At 44.0% G+C, this 20,828-nt stretch overlaps 1 protein-coding gene across 4 annotated transcripts in view; it reads right to left on the bottom strand.

Moving 5' to 3' along the window:
* Positions 1-1,555: 1,555 nt before the first annotated feature.
* The window catches only part of LOC149870015 (NELL2-interacting cell ontogeny regulator 1-like), a 54,009-nt gene continuing 34,736 nt past the window's right edge, over positions 1,556-20,828 (bottom strand). Inside the window, exons 1-5 of one of the 4 annotated variants that reach the window (XM_090035418.1) lie at positions 17,544-17,870; positions 17,179-17,236; positions 15,116-15,257; positions 11,920-12,008; positions 1,556-4,082 (exon numbers count right to left, since the gene is read on the bottom strand). In XM_090035418.1, the coding sequence (XP_089891544.1) occupies positions 4,011-4,082; positions 11,920-12,008; positions 15,116-15,257; positions 17,179-17,236; positions 17,544-17,632 (450 nt within the window). In that variant the 5' untranslated portion in view covers positions 17,633-17,870 and the 3' untranslated portion in view covers positions 1,556-4,010. Of the gene's footprint in view, positions 4,083-11,919; positions 12,009-15,115; positions 15,261-17,178; positions 17,237-17,543; positions 17,871-20,828 lie in introns of those variants that run through there. The other 3 variants (XM_090035416.1, XM_090035420.1, XM_090035419.1) reach the window with 3 other exon arrangements.

Genomic DNA, 20,828 nt, shown 5'->3' with positions numbered 1-20,828 from the left:
ATGTGCGTTACTTGTCTAGCAGGCTATATTGCATTATTGCTCCAGTATTGAACTACTACAGCGTGGCAGCTTTTCACAGAATAAACAGGACCGTATAGCCAAGGAAGACTGCACCACATGTGCCTTTTTCATTGGCTGGGCAAGAAATCATGCATATAAGAATTACCGCATATAGAATTTGAAGGCTTATTTAACCAAGGAAGAAAAATAGCAAATCTCAAAATCCAGAGGTTTGAAAACCAACTTATATAGGTGGGAATGCGCCCTTCTTAAAGTCTTGGTTCTAAATAATGAGAAAGGCTGGGAAACTTTTGAGTTAATTCTAGAGTTTGGGGATGTCTATAAACGACTGCACTCTCTCAGCATTAAATAAGCTGGACTTGGGAGCATAGGTCTTCATCAGTCTGCCAACATCTTACTTCTGTGGTTGATTAATGAATGGATATGTTCTCATTAAACTAACCTGGTTTAATTAGTATCCTGAAATTCAGCAAAGGTTTCACTCAAAGCAAAATGTCACATTTCACCTGGTTTCAGTGCAGAAGCCATATGAGATTATATATTTCATCTAATTTTGTTGGAAGGCCATAAATCAGTGCTGGTTTACTCAAAACCAGGCCCAGAACTTATTTTAAAAATGTCATGAACTTTGGCAAATTTTTCAATAAATCTGAGCTAGATACAGTTCTCCTATATAAAGGCAAAACTAGCTCGCACCTTACATGAATACCTTTCAGTATATCAAACACTAGCAGTGCTTCATACTTAAAGCGAAAACAGGAGCTACGTTTTGTCTGTTCCCTCTAGCTAACGATCAACATGAGAGTCTGATTCCTGTGACACAGCAACTGGCACTTTATGCATATGGAATATAAACATATCGCATTTTCAGTCATTATAGTGTAATTTCTTCATCTCATTATCAGTGGCATGTATATGGCACGTCCTTATAATTTATGGCATTTAAAAATATACTCCAGGATGTAAAAATATTGTCCTGGTCTTAAAGCCGGGTCAAATGTACAGGTCAAAATCATTAACATTAGTGATAATGTTACTGTTTAGATGTCATAGAGCAGGGGTTTTCAACCTCGTTAAAGGAGTGTGCCCCTTCTGGGTACATTTCTGGTGGAACTGGGAGGGAGGGATGGTGGCAGCCAGATGTGGAGCAGGGGGGAGAAGGGGGTAGTGGAAGCCAGATGTGAAATGCAGGGGAGGGGGAGACTTGCATGTGATGGTGCAGGGTGGTAGATAGCAGCGGCAGCCACCACGTACAAGCTCCCCACCACCTCTGGCTGGCCAGCCTGTGCGGCCCACAGAGGGGAGCTGCTGCCCTCACCCCCCCAGCTCTGCTCCTGGGAGGCAGCAGCACAGAGTGGTGGCACTTCATCCCTGCCAGCCTGCGCGTACCCCCAGCCCCTTGCCAGGTACCCCCAGGGTATGCATAGCCCTGGTTGACAACCCGTCATAGAGCGCTCCCCTAACTGTAATGTTCTTCACCAATGCAAAGACAATGAATGTAAGATGCAGGGAAGAACACAACATACACAGGTCCTTCAAAGAAAAGAATTTTAATGCGAGTCTTTCTTGAAATATGCATCCTACTAACCTTATGGTGCAGCAAGAGTTGTATAACAAACAAGTCAGCAGTCTTTCCAGTTGATATGGTAACTCAGAAAAGTGAGACTGCATTCAGAGTGAGTTTTCAGCACCATTCCACTTTCAGACTTTATTGGCAAAGAAAAACTAATGTAACATGGGTTTGCTACTGAATGGCTACTTAAGCGAGAGTCCAAGTGCTGTATCATGTAACTGGATCAACAAAAAAAAAAAAGCTCAAGACTTATGCGGACATACTGATGTGTTGGTAGGTTTCTAGCAAGTGCATTGCTCAGAGCAGACTTCAGAAAACAGTGCTATACTGGGGCCTCAGGGGTATCTAAACTGGTCCTCTAAACAATGTTCACCACAGCACCTGCTCCACAGGTCAGTGTAAAAGATAATTTTATAAAATAACATTTTTATTGTGGAGCGTTATCTTTAACAACTGTAGAGCTTTGCATCTTCTGCTTCATGATGCCCACACCTTGGAATTCCTTCGTGGATCTTATCCTACATGCCTTTCCTCTTCCAAATCAAGGCTTGAAGCTCAGTTATTTCTCCAGGTCAATGCACATCTACATTCCCACTCCCATCAAGTAACCATGAGAAAGACAAGCTGGTAGAATATGGATGAAGAAACTTTTCATGGCTGAGAGGAAAGAAACATATGTTTGCCTGATTCAGGGGAGATTAAATTGCAGCCCAGGGTCCATTTTTGTGCTTGTGTATTATCAAATCATTTTTGTAATGAACTTACAGCACTGGGCAAGTATGGTTTCAATGGTGACTATTATTTACCAGGCTTATAGAACCCCAAAGTGTGTTTGGCACTTTCCAGTTCAATTAACAGAGTTATTCCAACTCAGTTGCATAGTGTCAAACTGAGATGTTAACACAAAAAGCTGGAGAGGGTTGAAAAGGGGGGGAGAAACATATGCTCTGTTAAACATATAGCAATGTTAGGCAGTGGTTAGTGGGGGATTTGGGTGTAAATTATTTTACTTCTACAAGGAGACCTACCAGTGGGGTATTGTAGGATGAACTGAAGGAGAAGCAGCTAAATAAATAAACCTGCACAAATTAATTCTTTCTATCCTTTCCACTTCCTTTTTCATATTTTAAAAAATATGCACGATTTGCCGAGTGCAAAGAAAATACCAAGCACTGACCATGGGGGGGAAACTGTACCTGCAGCACAGGCACTATAAGAACACAGGACTTAAAGGGACCTCCTGGATCACTGAGTCCAGTCCCCTGGTACCAGAAGCAGCTATGTCAGATAAACCCCTCAAACTGAAACAGCCCCTTTCCTCACCTGATGCTTTATATATCTGCTCAAGCTTGCTATTCAGGAGTTGCCACTTCAATATCTTATTACTTATCTCCATTGGAGCATACAAGTGGGAAATGCCGTGTCCCAGTGAGAAGAAACACTGCACAGAGTTAATAGTAATGACTGACAATATGACTCTTTTCTCCCATTCCTACTAGTGGGAATTTGGTATGAAGTTCCCTGCTCCATCAAGTTCTTTTTTCCTTGCCCTCTTATATGTACCAGTTATGTAGGTTGTTAAAATAGGTATTTATACAAGTGATGGGGACTGAATAGGAGTGATAAGTAGGTAGTGACGGTACATGATTACAATCAAGGCAGCTATTACTTTATCAGACCAGGTGACAGCTTCCCAGGAAAACTAAAGCTTGTTAAGGGTTAAATTCAATCCCAGTGTAAGTAGGTATAATGCCACTGAAGTCTGTGGAGTTATAACATGGATGAGTCTCACCCTAATTTGCATTGCAAAGAAAGTGGACAACAGCTTCTATCACCTCTGAAATGGAGGTGGAGCCATCTGTGAATGACCACAGATCCCAACAGAGTCACAGAATCATAGAAAATGAGGGTTGGGAGAGACCTCAGGAGGTTACATCTAGTCCAACCCCCTGCTCAAAGTAGGACCATCCCCAACAAGATCATCCCAGCCACTGTTTTGTCTAGCTAGGTCTTAAAAACCTCTTAAAAACATTCAGTGCTTTAGCTCATCATGACTAGCCTAGCCACAGCGGTGGCACTTCCATAGTAGAGATGAAGTCTGCAGCAGGCTACACTGCAAAACTCTCCACATCACACTTGTTCTGTGGGTTATGCTTGGCTTAATCAAAGGAAAGAGGTTCTCTCCACTCCACTAACAAGCAACTGGTTTAGTGAATTGAGCCCTTAACAGCAGGTCAGAAGATGTGAAAACAGAGAGAACTATAGAAAACAAGCATAAGACACAACCCCACACTTTTCTCAGTACACTGGGGCTTACATGCTTGCAATATGTACTCCATAAAACTGTCTGTATTATATACAGCAGCATTTTATAAACAATTGAACAGGTGACACTCCTTTGGCTGTAATCCAACACTCAGTTCAGCATGTTTGCAGTTACACAGTCGCACAGATTTCGTTTTTCTACTTGAAGAAGCAGTGTTTCTGTCTGCAAGAAGAGGGGGGAAAGTAACATTAAAAAAGAGCATCAGTGCAGTTAAGCTAATTACCTGCTGAAAAGAATTAACTTTTAGTTTTGTCATAAAAGTTTCCAGTTTGCTTCTATATAACAGTCTGAGAAAAAAAACCAGGGATATTGTTTACTGCTATAACGGGTAATTAAGCCTTTGCCGATTACATTAGTATAACAAGATGGCATCACTTCCTGTGATGCACAGAGATACAGGAACATGGTACACAGTGATTTTTTATTTATGTCCTTTTTACAGGGTATTTGCACTTTATTGTGGGGGGGGTCATTATTATTGTACATTTTTTTTAAAGCAATTTGTATTTCTTATTTTGTTTTAATTGTTTACTGGCCTGAGTGTCACAGCAGCTTGAGGAAAACTGCGGTGTTTCTGGATTCTCAGGCAAAAAAAAATAAAATAAAATAAAACCTAGCTTGCACAGGAAACTGTGGAACAAGAAATCATGAACAAACTAGACTGTGCCAAGTTTTGGTTTTAATGGGGACTATGGATTATTATCTCATTATGTGAATTAGCTTTTGGACCCCCTTTGTTTCTATGGGCATTTGTACACATGACTTGAGCCACAGCACCAGGCACTTTTAAAAGTGCCTGGTGCTCATGCATCCATTTGTACAATGCGCGTCAGTGCTGAGAAAATGGCGGCAGTATACTTCTGAACTAAGGATCTCCGGCATGTTGGAGCAAATAAATGTATGAATATAAATGCACCATGGGTCTTCTGCTCCTTTGCTTTCATCTCCTAGCACTGCCCATCCCCATCTCTCTCTTTTTCTCTCTCTCCCCTCCCTTGTCTTTTGTATTCTAATTTCTCTTACACTCTGCTTTCTGCACGCACTTTCATAGCATCTGATGAAGTGAACTTTGGTTCACAAAAGCTTTTATATCTATATATAAAAGCTATATCTATCTATCTACACACACACATATACATACATACATTACTTAGTTAGTCTACATAGATGTATATCTACCCTGCCTTCTAAATAGTATTTGCCATAAATGGTGCTTTTGTGCAGGGTGAAATACTTTATGTAGTCACAACACAGGAATGGGAGGTTTAAAATCCAAATTTGGGTTTTATTTAAGAAGAGACACAAACCGTGAAAAGAAGTACGAGTTCTACAGCCTGGATTAACATTAAATCTCTCAAGGACATAAAAAAATTTTTATCTTTATTTCTATTCCTGTCTTTAACTCCTTCTTCTACCTATTTACTATAATTACTATCTAGCTTTCATTCCAGCACAAAAATGCTAGATGCTGTATAGACATGTAACAGTCAGTGCTGAACCCTGGCTCAGAGTTGGCAGCCTCCTTAAATAAAGAAGCAGAGCAGCTGTACCGCATCTGGTCCTCTGAGAATGGTAGCACCTGGGGCTAAAAAATACAAAAGAGAAAGGAGTGATTAGGTATCTGCAGGAATGGGGGCAGCTGGCTTGGATTTAGTGGGGGAGCAGGGGAGTGGCTGGATCTGATAGACTACCTGAGTAGGAAGAAGCTGATGCCAGGAAGGGTACTAGAAGGGTTTGCTTGCTAGTTTAGCCTGTTTGAAGACACCTGAGAATCAGGGACTTTCCTAAACTGGACAGCTGGATCCAAAAGGGGCTTAGGGAGAGGTACTGAGGCCCTTTTCTGTTGAATAGCATACAGCAGAGAAGAGATGATTCAGCTGGAGATCTGGAAAAGTTCCAGTTGGAAGGAACTAGATGGCACTGATTTCCAAAAGGAGATTTTTGGGGGGTGTGGGGTATGGCCAGGCCCCAACAGGACACTTTGATTAGGGAGGGGTACCCCCACTTCTGACCAGCCCAGGAGGGAATTGATAATAGTGTTTATCAGCCCTAATTCAGTGTTTATCACCTCATTAAGAAAATAACAGAAGGACACTATTAGCTATCTGTTGATTCTCCCTTTGTCCCATTTGCCACAGCACCGACCATAGCCAGGATGTTGTCTGTTAGCTAATGCTGAGAGGTGTCTGTAAGGCAGAGGGGACAGGGAGGGGAGGGGGGAAGCAGGGACACCTGCAGTCTGTTCTGAGCTGCAGCCAGGGAGCAGAGGGAAGGGGGCATCTCTGCTGTGGAGTAGAGAGCCTCGCAGAGCCCAGAAAGCATGCCAGGATGCTGGGGGTGTCTAATTTAAACTTAAAACAGCAAGGGGTCTGGGACAGACATTGCATAAACGGGTTTGACCCAAATCAGTTAAGTCTGATACTACATTCAACCAGGTTTATCTCAAACCAGTTTTAGTCATTTTCAAATTGTGCACTGAACATCTGTTCTGTTACAGGTTAAACCAGTTTCTGATAATTTAAACCAGTTTATGTGTAATGTCTATCCTTAGCCTAGAGGGCCAGCACTTGTTGAGAGAAAATGGTTGGTGAGCAGTGCAGCAACTCCTTCCTGTACTAAGCTTTTTCTAATTGATCCATAAAGCATAGTTATATGGTATCTCACTAATACAGGATATATAAATTTTTTTCACTTCAGTTCCTGCTATCTGGGAAGATCTGATCACACTTTTGCTAATCTCCTAAAAGCACTTGGTCACCAAACTTTAAATTTCACCTTGACACTACTCAAACTATTATGAATAAGGAATCTGAGAGCTCACCAACATTTTCTGAGCTAAGTCTCAAGGTTGCTCACCATCTTTATATATATTTTAATAATGTTTAAAAAAAACTCAGACATGGCTTAGGCCTTTTTTTTTTTTCCTACTGTCATGAGCTTTCAACATGCCAAGTAACTATGGACAGAAACCCCCCCCAGAATGAATGGTATGAAATACAGGGCTGGTAGCTAATACTTAGGCATTATCACAAAGCTATATACACCAGGATTAAAACATTTCTAAAGTTATTCCTAAAAATTAGAGAAGGTCCCATGCTTCTAAGTTAATTTCTACTTTAAGTCCAACAAAATTCAGAGCTGTTCAAACACTGTATTTTGGTTAGGCCCATTGTAGAGATAAGAACACATCACATAAATTGTTGAATCTCCATTTATAAGAATACCAGCAAGAGGATCAATGATTTTCTAGATGGAATTTCTCTCATTGGCATAATAGGTACTAAATTAAGGCAGCCAAACACATTGTACAAAATCTTTCAAATATGCATAATAACAACCAAGCACATCCTATTGGTAAAGTACCAAACAACTACCATACTGAAACATTTGGTCAGTTTGACTCAGGCAAGTACTGAACTAATGAGTGAAGAACTGAAAAGCTACACTCGTCCAGACCCCATGCTTTATCATGTTTTGAAAATGTATATAGACAATTCCTAGCTCAGCTGTGTGACTAGAAAATTCCTAGTCCAGGCCCATTCAAGAATTTAGATATGGAATCACTTAATGGTAAAAAGAGCTGTAAGTTGATGAAGAGAAAATTACAGGGTTTAGCACCATACAAATATATTACAGGGCAAGGTATCCATGGTCTGCTGTCATAGGGCTACCATATTTCCAGTTTCAAAAAAGAGGACACCTGTAGGGGGGAGTAATGACTGGGGGGGTGGGCAGTAATATGTCCATGTCCTGCCCCTGCCACTCACTCCCAACCTGCAGCCCCCCCAGCCCTTCTGACACCCCTCATTCCTGACCCGCAGTCCCCTCGCCCTGCCTGTGTCCTGCACTCCTGACCCACAGTTCCCCACCCCCTGGTGTCCCTCACTCCCAAGCCACACACCCCCAGCCCTGCCAGTACCCCTCATTCCCAACCCACAGCCCCCTGCCCCCCAGCACTGTCAGTGCTCCCCATTCCCGACCCACAGCCCCGTGCCCCCTAGCCCTACTGCCCATGCAGCTCCCTACTGTCCCAAAGAACTTCCCACCCCCTTCCCTTGCTGGAGGGGCAGGTGCCTCCCCCACTGTCCTGCTGCAGCCCCAGTGCAGGCAGACATGCACTTATACATGCACACACAAACTCAGCCCTGGCCCTCCAACCCCTGCCCACAACAGACTTACCTGCCTGGAGCTGCCAGGGCTGCATGCAGAGCCCGTGATGCCCTCTGCTTCCAATTGCCCTCCCTCTCCATCCCCAACCCCAAGCAGCTCCTTGCTGGGGCAAGCTGGGAAAGCAAAGGCAGAGCAAAATCCTGGACATTTACTGATATTTTAAAAAACTGCCCAGACAGAGGACATGTCTGGGAAAACCTGGACATATGGCAACATTATTCCTACCTACAACTGAGAAATTCGTAGTTATGACTCTGAACTTAGCTGAAAATCTTTCCATTCCCTCTTCATTTTCTCTTTGGGAAAAAAATTTCATCATACCATCTTAAGTAAAGAAACAAATAAGGGAAGAAAAGTATCCCCTTCTTCAAGTACAAGTAGACAACTGCAGGGCTCAAGAACTCAGCCTTCTTTGCCACCTTCCTGATTTGAGCCCATCTAAATACCACTCTTATCTCTGGGGGTTGCACTAGATGACCTCCTGAGGTCCCTCCCAACCCTCATTTTCTATGATTCTATGTTACACAGTTTAACCTTTGCTTTTCCTTGCTCTAGTGCCTGTGGCCATGACATCAGTAACACACATCCTCAGTAAGTCACTTTATTGTCACCGAGAAATTTTTGAAGCCCTGAGAAATTGCTGCAGAAAAAACACAAAAAACTGAGTTTCAAGCCAAGCACACGGGTTTAGAAAGGTCACATCTCCTCTGTATTTATCTTTTCTTACCGGGAAGCAATCAGGTGGTGCTGAGTGCTGCTTGCTGAAGGGATTCAACTATCCTTGTAACAGAGGAGAAGGATTTACTGGCACAACTCAACACAGCCTTGATGTATCATTCTGACTGTAAGTGATACTCAGCAAATGTATTCATTAAGCAGATTTTTTTCAGAAGCTGTCTGTATACATTTGACTTTTATACTTATAAACAAATCTGTTTGATAAATGCATCCAGTTTGGCCCTGCTGGAATATATCTTTTCAGGGTAAGTCATCCACACAATATTCCTCCCAGCAGCTGCATTTTCATTTACATTTAAGGGACTCTCTTTTCAAAGAGGCTTCAATCCAATTGCTAAAAATGCCAGCGTGCTTTTGCACTTCCAAGCCTAGGACCTGCATTGGCTTATATAAATCATAGGACATGCAGCAGAGCACCCAAAGTACTAGAAACTTCTTTTGAAAAAAATGCTGTACACTAGAGTTCTGCCTTTCTAAGGACTTTGATGGTTGTCCATCTACTGCATATCCTCACGAAGCTTCAGAACTTGAACAGAATTGCAGTATCTCAAACTCTTCAAGACACAGTCAGCAATGAGGGACATCCCCTGCTAGCAGCACTCCAGCCCTTGGATTAACAGATAACTGGCTTTGGTTGCTGGTAAAACCAAAATCTGTAGACTGTATCCAAAGTGGTACAAATACAGAGACCCAGCCCTCAGAGGAGATGCAGCTTAGTCTTGGAGCAGTCAGCCACTGTGGCTGTTCTTTCACTCCTATATTTAAAACTCTGCCCCCCCCACTCCTTTGCTCTTCTGATCACATCCAAAATGACTAGATATGACCCAGTGGAAAGCTTGTCCATGATTAATCTTCCTATTTCACTGGAGAACAAGTCTAATGACTACCACGTGCCATTTCTGGATGTTGCTACTTCCTTCTAGATGAGCTGTCCTGCTCTCCACTTTGCATGGGTGCAGAGACACAAAGGGCAGGGACAGACATTCAAAAAGCCTGAGCCTGAATTGATTCAATCTTTGCAGGTTCGTCTAACTTGTCTAGATTGAACCAGTTTGCAACTGTGCAGACATTCCTTCTGGACTGAGGAAATGCAGGCACATGCCTGCAGTGGCTCAGGCTAGAAGCTGGGGTGCACTACAGCAGCCCTCCCTTCCCTTCAACAGTACTGAGCTGAGGGGGAGGTGTGGCCAGGCCCCAGCGGGACACTCTGATTAGGGAGGGATTTAAACCCCCACCCTCCCTGTACCATCCCAAGCTTTTTCTCACTTGCTGCTCAAGAGGTGGGAGTGTTGACAGACCCCAGTTCCTGGCTAGCACTCTGAGGCAAAATGGGGGTGTTCAGTGTATGTATCTGTTGATGATACTGAGCTCTTCAACCTCCCTCTCCCTGCTTCTTCATACTGTCTGCAAACCTGACAGGTGAGGGAGCCAGCAGGGAGTTGATAACACAGCACTTATCAGCCCATGAACAAAACAAAAGCCTCTCTCATTAGTTCAGGTTCTTCTTAAACAGCTTTTTCCAAGGAAGGAATGGAGGAACATTACCAGCTGACCTGCTGATTAGCTCCAAAAAGCTGTAAGTGAGTACTGTTCTATCTGCCTGTCCTAGTGAAATTGGACACACACGTACACCTTTCAGCATTAACTAGTATACCATATGCCTAGGGTCCGTGGGGCTGGGGTCTGTGCTGTGGGAGATGGGAGGGGAGGATCTCTGCTTGAGCAGCAAGGGGAGGGGAGGGGATAGAGGGAAGCCAGGCAGATCCTGCTGTCCCTGTAGTCTCTGCTGAAGCTCTGGCAAGGGAGCAGTGGGGCAGGGCCAGCCCTTTTCTCTGGAGTAGACAGCCCAGCCCAGCCCAGGGCTGCAAAGAATTTGGGATGCTGCGGGACTCTGGTTTAATTTAAACAGGAAGGGGTCTGGGACAGACATTGCATAAACTAGTTTCGCCCAAATCAGTTAAGTCTGATACTACATTCAACCAGGTTTATCTTAAACCAGTTTCAGCTTTTTTGAAACTGGTTTATGTGCATTTATGTTCTGTTACAGGTTTAAACCGGTTTCTGATCACTTAAACTGGTTTATGTGTAATGTCTGTCCTTAGTTCCAATGAACAGCAAGGTCAGCACTTAATTATGATGGGAACATGCCAGCTGTTTAAGAGCACAAAGCACTACTACTATTTAAGATAGAACTTGAGGAGGTTCCCAGATTGATTAAGGCATAGCCCTAAGCAGAGTGAACTGCTTTATGTAATACTGAGGTAACAAAGGCAGGAATCACAAGAGTCAGATCTGCATCTAGTAAAGTCCTTGATAGATAATGATGGGGAAAAAAAAAACAAACCAGAAATATCCTGGACAAGCTGCTATTTGATTAGCAGCATTTGGAGACGCAATATCCACAGATTGCAAGCTCTAGTAACAAAAGGCAGACAGACTATTAGTGAGAAGAAATCCTTGGCATATTTTCTCCAGACTGGTCTTGAGCCAGCTAGTTCCCATTCTACATACAGTCCATTTGATATGGGTCCTTATTCCATGCTTATCATCACTACAGCATCAGAGCAACAACCAGCTGAGAATTAAGCAATAGCTATCACAGGTTGTTTGCTCTCTAATCCTTTTCCTTGAGGAAGTGTATGCAGTGGACTAATTTATTCTAGTAGGGTTTTTCTTTGTTTTTTTGAGGTTTTGTTTGTGTTTAGGGTTTCAGAGATTTGGGGGGGTGGGGTTAGAAGAAATAAATATAGTGTTTCTCTGTATTTATTTCAGAGAAGGCAAAGGTCCAAGAAATACACTCAGAGTAGAAAGCGTTCAGCCTCGTGGATGATTCTTAGCCAGCACTGATTGATCTGAATTAGAGAGGGAGTTAGGAGCCACTGGCTTAGTCAAAACACTCCTGGCCCTGATTCCTTACAAATTCTCCCAACAGTTCCTCATAAGTTCTTGAACTGGCCAGTGAGCACAAATTGCCTGACACTGGCTTCTGAGAACAGATTTGCAGAGAAGATTGTCCAGGCTCAAATCAAATCCATCCACCTTAGACAAACAACCTTTTTATATTACAATTAAAAGCCCAGCATCTCCTTACCCGCATGTCTAGATTATACGCAGTCTTCTTTAAGTCCTGCAAAGCCCTCTGCATGAATTCAAAAGCATGGCAGTCAACACAGGGGCGACCTGGAGAAGGGTTTCAGCAAAGAGACAATATTAAGGTGCATGAAATGTTAATCAATAGGAACAACTCTGGGTTTGGGCTGCACTAATCCCTTTAGAGAGAACAATAAGCAAGGTGGAAATAAAGTATCCAATATCAGCACCAAGGGTGTTTTTACACGTGCTCCGGGGATGGGGTGGACACTTTAATTGAGCGGCTCCAAGGGCCACCTTAATTAAAGCATCCACACCATCTTGTGTATCAGCATCCCAGCCCTTCATATGGCAGTGGGAGAGCTTTAACTAAAGCTCATTCAACAAGCTTTATTTAAAACACCCCAGCCACCATTTTGAAGTGTAGCGATGATGATACATGAGACACAGAGGCTGCTAGAGCATGGTAATTAGCATGTTCCAGCAGACTAGATTAATCAAGTCTGCATGTCTACAGGCACTCCAAGTGCCTGGGCCAAAAAAAAAAAGAGAGAGAGAAAAGTGTTCAGACTAAAGTCAAATGAAAACCTATAGGTGAAAATCTAGATAAAAGGATCTCTTCATCTACATAAGTATTCACCTAAATTTTTATCCTAGGGCCCTCAGTATCATCAAATGCCTCAAAAAGAACTCACTGAAACAAGGCTAATGAAGGCTTAGTAAAGCCACTGTGTTTTCTTTTCCTCTCATCTCCACTTGAAGCAGTTGGGACTACGCATGGTAAGTAATTTCATTTTTAAAATTTTTTTCTAATCTTTTTGCTTCTTTCCTTTTTCTCTTCCTTCCATTCTCTCACTGCTATTTCTGTTTGTCTCTTTCCTGCCTTCTCTTCCTTGTCACCTTCCACTTCTTTTCCTTCTCTGTCAGTGTTGTAGTTGCTGGGGGAATACCGGAAGAAATGAGCTGTCTGCTTCCACTTATCTCACAGGCAATTACAGTGCTGCCCAGCCTAATCTCCTCCAGTAGCGAGCCCCAAAGCTTTGAACCTGTTCCCAAGAAAGACCCCATCACCAGGTCTCAAGCTTGAGAGTTGAGATGGTTTAATAGAATACAAGAAAGATCATGATCACGCGGGAGTGGTTGCTTAGGCCAATACAATGGACTGAGACTTTGAATTTGGCTCAGACTTTAGTCTAAACTGTTCAATGCGCCCCAGGAATCTATGCCAGTGTAGCACCTACTGCACTGAAGCAATGTGCTCTCTTTGGCTGATATTACAGAGCAGCAGGGCTTCTGTATTCTGGTCGACTAATGTTTATAAGGCTTGTATTCTCACATCCAGGTGACCTAAACTGATGTGTGTAGCTGTGGTCTGATATTCATCCAACTAGAAAATATGCTATAAGCATTATCATGGAGAGAGACTAGTTAAAGCAGTGATTAAAATAGGTCTTTTAAAATCAACCACCATTCATTCTCCGTAGGCTCTCACTTGCCTCTTATGCATTTTCGATTGCATTATTGAAATGCTTGGCTTCAGCAAAATGCCTAGACCCGAGGCCAGCCTGCACCACAAAGCCTCAGGAGAACAAGAATCGTGCAGCAGCCTTCAGCCCATTTTGCAAATGTTTGGCATTCACCTGATTTCAACACACTCTTGACAAGCTGGAGCAGGACCCTCCGGCACAAGATCTGCCTGCTAACAAGGAATGATGAATTTGGCCTGCCTGAGGACAGAAGTAGGCCAAATATTCAGCCAAATAGATGGAGAAAGGGCTAAAAATACAGGTTGTAAAAAAAACTGTGTTTCTGAATTTTCTAGTGTTGTTACTAGTCCATCTGTTCTTATCAGATAGGTTGTGCCAGTGGTGAGGTTGGTATTTCCTATGTAATTAAAATGACAGGCCTTGCTCCAGCTAGCCTGTCATATAAACTAGGTTCAGACAGGTGAATGGATGACTGCAAACAAAAGGAGGCGAATGGAAAGATGAAGATGTCCATCTTAATAATGATGACCCCTGATAGAGTACTGTTCATTAGTAGCTCTCAAGGAATAAGCAAATGGACAAGTTACCACAAGGTAAAATAGATTTATAGCACATGATATGTTCCATGGTAACTATTCATTTGTATGCCTCTTCGTTTTGGTAAATAAAAGCTAACCTGCAGTAGCTTAGCCCTCTTTCATTGAGGGGTAAACTACTGCAAATGAACAGCAAAAGATTACGAGAAATGCTTGCTTGGTATCTTGGGCTTTCACTTCTTTAATTCAAAAGAAACATTTTAATACGTTTGAAGGTAGAGTAAAAGCTGCAATGAGAGGCCAGTATTTGCTGACAGGAGTGAGTCTTAAGATGCTTATAAAGGACAGTATTATCGCCTGGCACATGAGAGTGGAGAGAAAAGCCAAAGGGAGGGAGCAGCAGGAGTGATGGCAGGTACAGGTGGGAATTTTGAGGTGCATCATCACATATAAAACAGCACATATTTTTCTTCAGTTAAAAATAAACTAGAAGTTTTACTAACAAGCTAGGACAGTGTTTCAATTTAAGACCGAAACAAAAACAAATATAAGTTCATTGTTTTTAACTTATTCCAGTCTGCAGGGCTGTGAAAAAGGAGCTTCATTACCAGGAACAGTTAACAGCAGAACTGCAGAACAATATAGCTTGACTGGTGGAACAACAAGAACAGAGGGTCATTAACACCTGTGGAATGAAAAGTTTAGAAGGGGTCAGCTATATTATAATGAGCCATGAAGTCAATAGACTACCTGACTAGAAATGCTGCTCCCACTGCCATGCAGGTGGTTTTAAACCTTGAAGAGACCGGGAATCAAAGGACAGTGCAGGTGCACCAGTGCACCCCCCACCCCCCCGGATCCACCCCTAGGTGATGGCATATGACACTGGCATACGGTAGACGCAATCGCAGTAGTGGCAGAACACAGGATGCACAAAGAGGCAGTGTGGTAAGGAGCCTCAGATGAATATATGGGGAGTATGCATGTGTTTCAGAAGCTAAGGTAGGCCGTAAGGAGGGATATACGGTATATTCTGAAGTTTCTGGCGTGGTGCAATGAAAACATGAAATCTCCTAGTTTGAACACTCTCTACAAATTTGTAAAGCCTAAGTATTATACATGTATCACAGCACAGGTTAGGGTCTGAGAGAACCAGTGGACAAGCAGTACATACTTTCAGCTGGGATTGCTGTTCCTGATTCTTGGTCTGCTCTAATGGGATCCACGGAAAGCAGGCCAATTACAGAAAGTATTGAAATCATGAAGACCGCTCTTCTTAGGAGAGAGGGAAACAGCATCCTGTTAGCTGGCACTTCCTGCTTTGTAAAGGAGTAATAAATAAGTTAACAAATATTAAATAAGTGTGACAAATATTACAGACAAAACATTTTGTTTTAACGAACTTACTGTCTCAGACTGGCAGCCTCGGAGAGTAACTGCCTGCCTTGATTTGTGGAACAACTAGAGGGTGGACAGCAGAGATTCTCTCATGACTCCACTAGTGTGCCTGGTCCCTAACTTGGAGGGGGGTCATTAGGAAGGCAATGGAAGTTCAGCTACCATGGCTTCTCCATTTTTGGCCTTTCTGCAGAGATTGCCTGCTAGGGCACCCACTACCTTAGCAGCTTTGCAATGCTGATTCTTGACCTTTTCTATACAAACTAAAATTAACATGGGAACCTGCAGGCATGGCTTCACTGCTAGGGACAGAAGTTACACATAAACTGGTATAAGTGACTTGAAACTGGTTGAAATCTGTAACACAACAGAAGTTCAGTGCACATTAATAGCTTTCAAAGTGTCCAAAACCAGTTTAAGATAAACCTGGATGGATGCAGTATCAGACTAACTGATTTAGGTTACATCATCTTATTGTACATCTGTCCCAGATCCCCTTCAAATTCAAGTTAATTGACAGTCCCTCAGCATCCCAGCATGCTTTGCACCTCCCCTACAAGCCCCCTCCCCCCCCCCCTTGCAGAGTGGGCTAGACTTCACCCAAGCTGTCTGCTTCAGATGAGCAAAGAGTCATGCTCTAGCACCCCGCAACTTCTGGCCTGGGCCAGTGCAGGCATGTGGCTGCATTTCCAGAATCAAAAGTGAATGTCTGTTCACTTGCTTATCAGTTCAATCTACACAGCTTAGACTAACCTGAGATGACTGAATCAGTCCAGCCTTGGGCTTTTTGATTTTATGTACGTAGCCTTGGAGACCACCAGCTTCAGTGTACAGCATTTCATCTTACCCAACCAGGTAGGCTTCAGTCAAAATGGAGCACTGTAGCCCTTGAAGCAGCAAACTTTACTAGAAATTACAACTGCAATTTTTTTAATTCCCACTACCCTCAGGATCCTGACAAGATGCCAATATGGCCTTGGTTCACCCAGCTTTAGCTGCCCATGCTGTATGTCCCAACGCAGACAGCAAGAAGGTAAATAAAGTGAAGCTGTGAAAGGATTACAAATCAAATCCACATAACCAGAGCACAGATTCTCTTTAGCAAACCTCAGGAAGATAAGAGGACAAACTGTCTCTTCTTTCCCTGATTTTTAAGTCCAGGCACGTTGAACAAAAGACGTTGCATAAGAATGTGAATTCAGCGTGCACAGCATGCAATGCTGGAACACAGCATTACATGCTACAGTGAACATTTTCAATTCAGAAGAGGTTTTTTCCCCCCAGTGCTGAAACAGAAACATAAGGGAATAAATCTGCTGTTAGACAACTGCAAGGCCATGTTTCCAGACCCTGACACCTGAACTAAGCTACAAGCTTTTCATGAACACCTGCAGCTGGGGCAAACCACCAACTGGTGCAGCAAATGAATACTTCTGTGTGCCCCCCTCTCCCTCTAAGCACAAAACCCAGTTGCAAGTGCAGGCTTTGCAGCAGCAAGGAGCATCACACTGATTACACACGCAGTCTCAGGAGCCAGCACCAGTGCTTTAGTGCAATTCCTTCCATGCATATCACTGAGACCCTGCATGAATTTAAATCCCAAGCCCTCCTGACAACAAATAATGATCTGATTAAATCCTCTACCGTTTCCACAATCTTTATTTAAAAGTAAAATTGAATCAGAGGATTAAAAGCCTAATAAGCTAACTGTTTAAAATCAGTTGTGATCTATCTAAAAAATAATCTAGTTAACCCCCAAGCATTGCAATGTGATACAGCAAAATCTGAGTGTTTCCTGCAACAGAAAATTAGAATAGCACCAATTTTTATCTAAAATACCTGTGGCTCTGTGCTTTGATACGAACAGACTGTTCCCGTAGTCAACTGAGTTTCAGCCCTAGTGAAACAAATGAAGCAGATGCTAAGTTAAACTTTTGCAAGATACCCGATACAGTCCCAGTTCCACTGCATACGTAAGCCCCATGTTAAGAAACATTCCCACAGGACATCAGTTGCCTCCATTTCACTGTGTTAATTTTTCAAGTGGAAAAAAAAAATCAGTCTGGAGAAAAATACCATCATGCTTTCAAGAGTGGTCTCCATTGGCATTGCAACTGACTTCAGATCAGAAGCTGAGCGTGGCCTGCCTGGGGTTCCCCGAAAAAGAAAAGTCCCCCCTCCAACAAATGAAAAGATACCAGTACCTGCTCTCTCTCGTCTTTGTGATGGTCTCTTTGGAATGGCTGCTGTGAACTGCCAACCGAACAAATATGGCATTTCTGAGCATGTGCATTGCCTCTCTTTAACCTTCCTTGAAAGAGGTTATTACTATGGTGAAGGCTCTGCCATGGCAACAGTGCTGGAGCACTGCAGTACAGAGCAGGATTTAAAGAGGAACGGGCTCTGCCTCAGCACATCGTGAAGGAAGTTTGTGCTGAACGTCTGAACGTTTGCTTCTGTGGTGGTTTCTCCTGCCTGCTGAGGCAAGTTTGACTTGCATGGCCAGTTCAAGTGGTTGTAATCACTCAAGCCTGATCCTCAGGACATTATTCCTGAAGAGCAATCCCAATTACTGCCTACAAAGCAGCAGAGGAATCAGCAAGATTGGGTCAATTAACTTGCCGGAGGTAGAACTTTATCTACCGACTCAATGAAACAAGGCACACAACCCTTAGCCCACAGCGATGTTCCTCTTTTATCCCTGGAGCTACGCTACATGACAATGAATTGCATTGCATTTCCTTACACAATGTACTGCGTGGATGGAGCATTGTAAATACACTGCAATGTTTGGTGCTTATAAATAGACTGGATTCCATTTCCACCTGTGGTAGAAGAGGATCATCCAGATACATACGCACTTGCTAAAGGAAGAAGGTCATCCTGCCTAATAGCCAGGGCTAGAGCCAGAAATTGCATGTGAACTCATATAAGTGATTGGAAACTGGTTCAAATCTGTAACACAACAGAAGTCCAGTGCACATAAACCACCTTCAAAATGGCCAAACCTGGTTTAGAGGAACCTGGATGATTAACTGATTTAAGTTAAATTGGTTTACTGAACTGCAGTCCCAGATCCCCTCCATATTCAAGTTAACTCACAGTCCCCCAACATCCCAGGATGCTTTGCATCTCCCCTGTGAATTCCCTCTTGCAGGGTGGGCAGGCTAGCTTTGTCCCAAGCTGTCTGATTCAGCCAAGCAGGGAGACATGCTCTTTAGCTCCCCAGCTTCTGGCTTGGACCACTGCAGACATGTCCTGAATCAAAAGTGAATGTCTCTTCACTTGCTTATCAGTTCAATCTATGCAGTTTAGACTAACCTCCACCTGACGCAGGAGGTACATGGTCCCACTAGGGGGAATGCCTTACTGGATCTGGTATTGGCAACGGGGGATGACATAGTAGGGGACCTACAGATCGGTAGCCATCTGGGGGACAGTGATCACCTAAAAGTACAATTCAGCATAAGGCATCGAGTGGGTAAGGTAACCAGTAGGGTGAACGTGCTGGACTTTAGGAAAGCTGATTTCAGCGAACTCAGGCGATTAGTGAAGGATGCACTGCAGAGTAGTAGTTTTGAAATGATGGGAGCCCAAGAAGGGTGGCTGTGCCTTAAGGAAGCTATCCTTCTCGCACAAAGCGAGACGATCCCCGTGAGAGGTAAAAGAGGGAAAGGGGCCAGGAGGCTTCCCTGGCTGACCAGAGAAATCCAGGGCAGACTAAGGGCCAAAAGGGGAGCACATAAAAAGTGGACACAGGGAGAGATCACCAAAGAGGAATATACCTCTTCTGCTCGTGCTTGTAGGGAGGCAGTTAGACAGGCCAAAGCTACCATGGAGCTGAGGATGGCAACCCAAGTAAAAGACAATAAGAAATTGTTTTTTAGATATATAGGGAGTAAAAGGAAGGCCCAGGGAGGAATAGGACCTCTGCTAAATGGGCAGAAACAATTGGTGACGGACAGAGGGGACAAGGCTGAACTCCTCAACGAGTTCTTCGCCTCAGTGTTCCTAAGCGAGAGGCATGACAAGTCTCTCACTGGGAGTGTAGGGAGGCAGCAGCAAGGCACCAGACTTCCATGCGTGGACCCTGAGGTGGTGCAGGGTCACTTGGAAGAACTGGATGCCTTTAAGTCGGTAGGCCCGGATGAGCTCCATCCGAGGGTACTGAAGGCACTGGCCGACATCGTTGCAGAGCCACTGGCGGGAATATTTGAACGCTCGTGGCAAACGGGTCAAGTCCCGGAGGACTGGAAAAGGGCCAATGTGGTTCCCATTTTCAAGAAGGGGAGGAAGGAGGACCCGGGTAACTATAGGCCAGTCAGTCTCACCTCCATCCTTGGAAAAATCTTTGAGAAAATCATCAAGGCTCACATTTGTGAGAGCCCGGCAGGACAAATTATGCTGAGGGGAAACCAGCACGGGTTCGTGGCAGGTAGATCGTGCCTGACCAATCTAGTCTCTTTTTATGACCAGGTCACAAAACGCCTCGACGCAGGAGGAGGGGTGGATGTCGTATACTTGGACTTCAGGAAGGCCTTTGATGCGGTATCCCACCCCATACTGGTGAACAAGTTAAGGGGCTGTGACTTGGATAACTGCACAGTCCGGTGGGTGGAGAATTGGCTGGAGGGTCGCACCCAGAGAGTTGTGGTGGATGGGTCGGTTTCGACCTGGAAGAGTGTGGGCAGTGGGGTACCGCAGGGCTCGGTGCTTGGACCAATACTCTTTAATGTCTTCATCAGCAACTTGGATGAGGGGGTGAAATGTACTCTGTCCAAGTTTGCAGATGACACTAAGCTATGGGGTGAAGTAGACACGCCGGAGGGCAGGGAACAGCTGCAAGCAGACCTGGACAGGTTAGACAAGTGGGCAGAAAACAACAGAATGCAGTTCAACAAGGAGAAATGCAAAGTGCTGCATCTAGGGAGGAAAAATGTCCAACACACCTACAGCCTAGGAAATGACCTGCTGGGTGGCACGGAAGTGGAAAGGGATCTTGGAGTCCTAGTGGACTCCAAGATGAACATGAGTCGGCAGTGTGACGAAACCATCAGAAAAGCCAATGGCACTTTATCGTGCATCAGCAGATGCATGACAAATAGGTCCAAGGAGGTGATACTTCCCCTCTATCGGGCGCTGGTCAGACCGCAGCTGGAGTACTGCGTGCAATTCTGGGCGCCGCACTTCAAGAAGGATGCGGATAACCTGGAGAGGGTCCAGAGAAGGGCCACTCGTATGGTTAAGGGCCTGCAGGCCAAGCCCTACGAGGAGAGATTAGAGAAACTGGACCTTTTCAGCCTCCGCAAGAGAAGGTTGAGAGGCGACCTGGTGGCTGCCTATAAGTTCATCAGGGGGGCACAGAAGGGAATTGGTGAGTATATATTCACCAAGGCCCCCCCGGGGGTTACAAGAAATAATGGCCACAAGCTAGAAGAGGGCAGATTTAGATTGGATATTAGGAGGAACTTCTTCACAGTTCGAGTGGC

The sequence above is a fragment of the Crocodylus siamensis genome, chromosome 2 (genome assembly GCF_052110815.1).
Source record: "Crocodylus siamensis isolate JL-2025a chromosome 2, ASM5211081v1, whole genome shotgun sequence".
Lineage (NCBI taxonomy): Eukaryota > Metazoa > Chordata > Crocodylia > Crocodylidae > Crocodylus > Crocodylus siamensis.
Note: the sequence above shows the minus strand (reverse complement) of the source record. Positions and strands in the feature narration are given on the sequence as shown.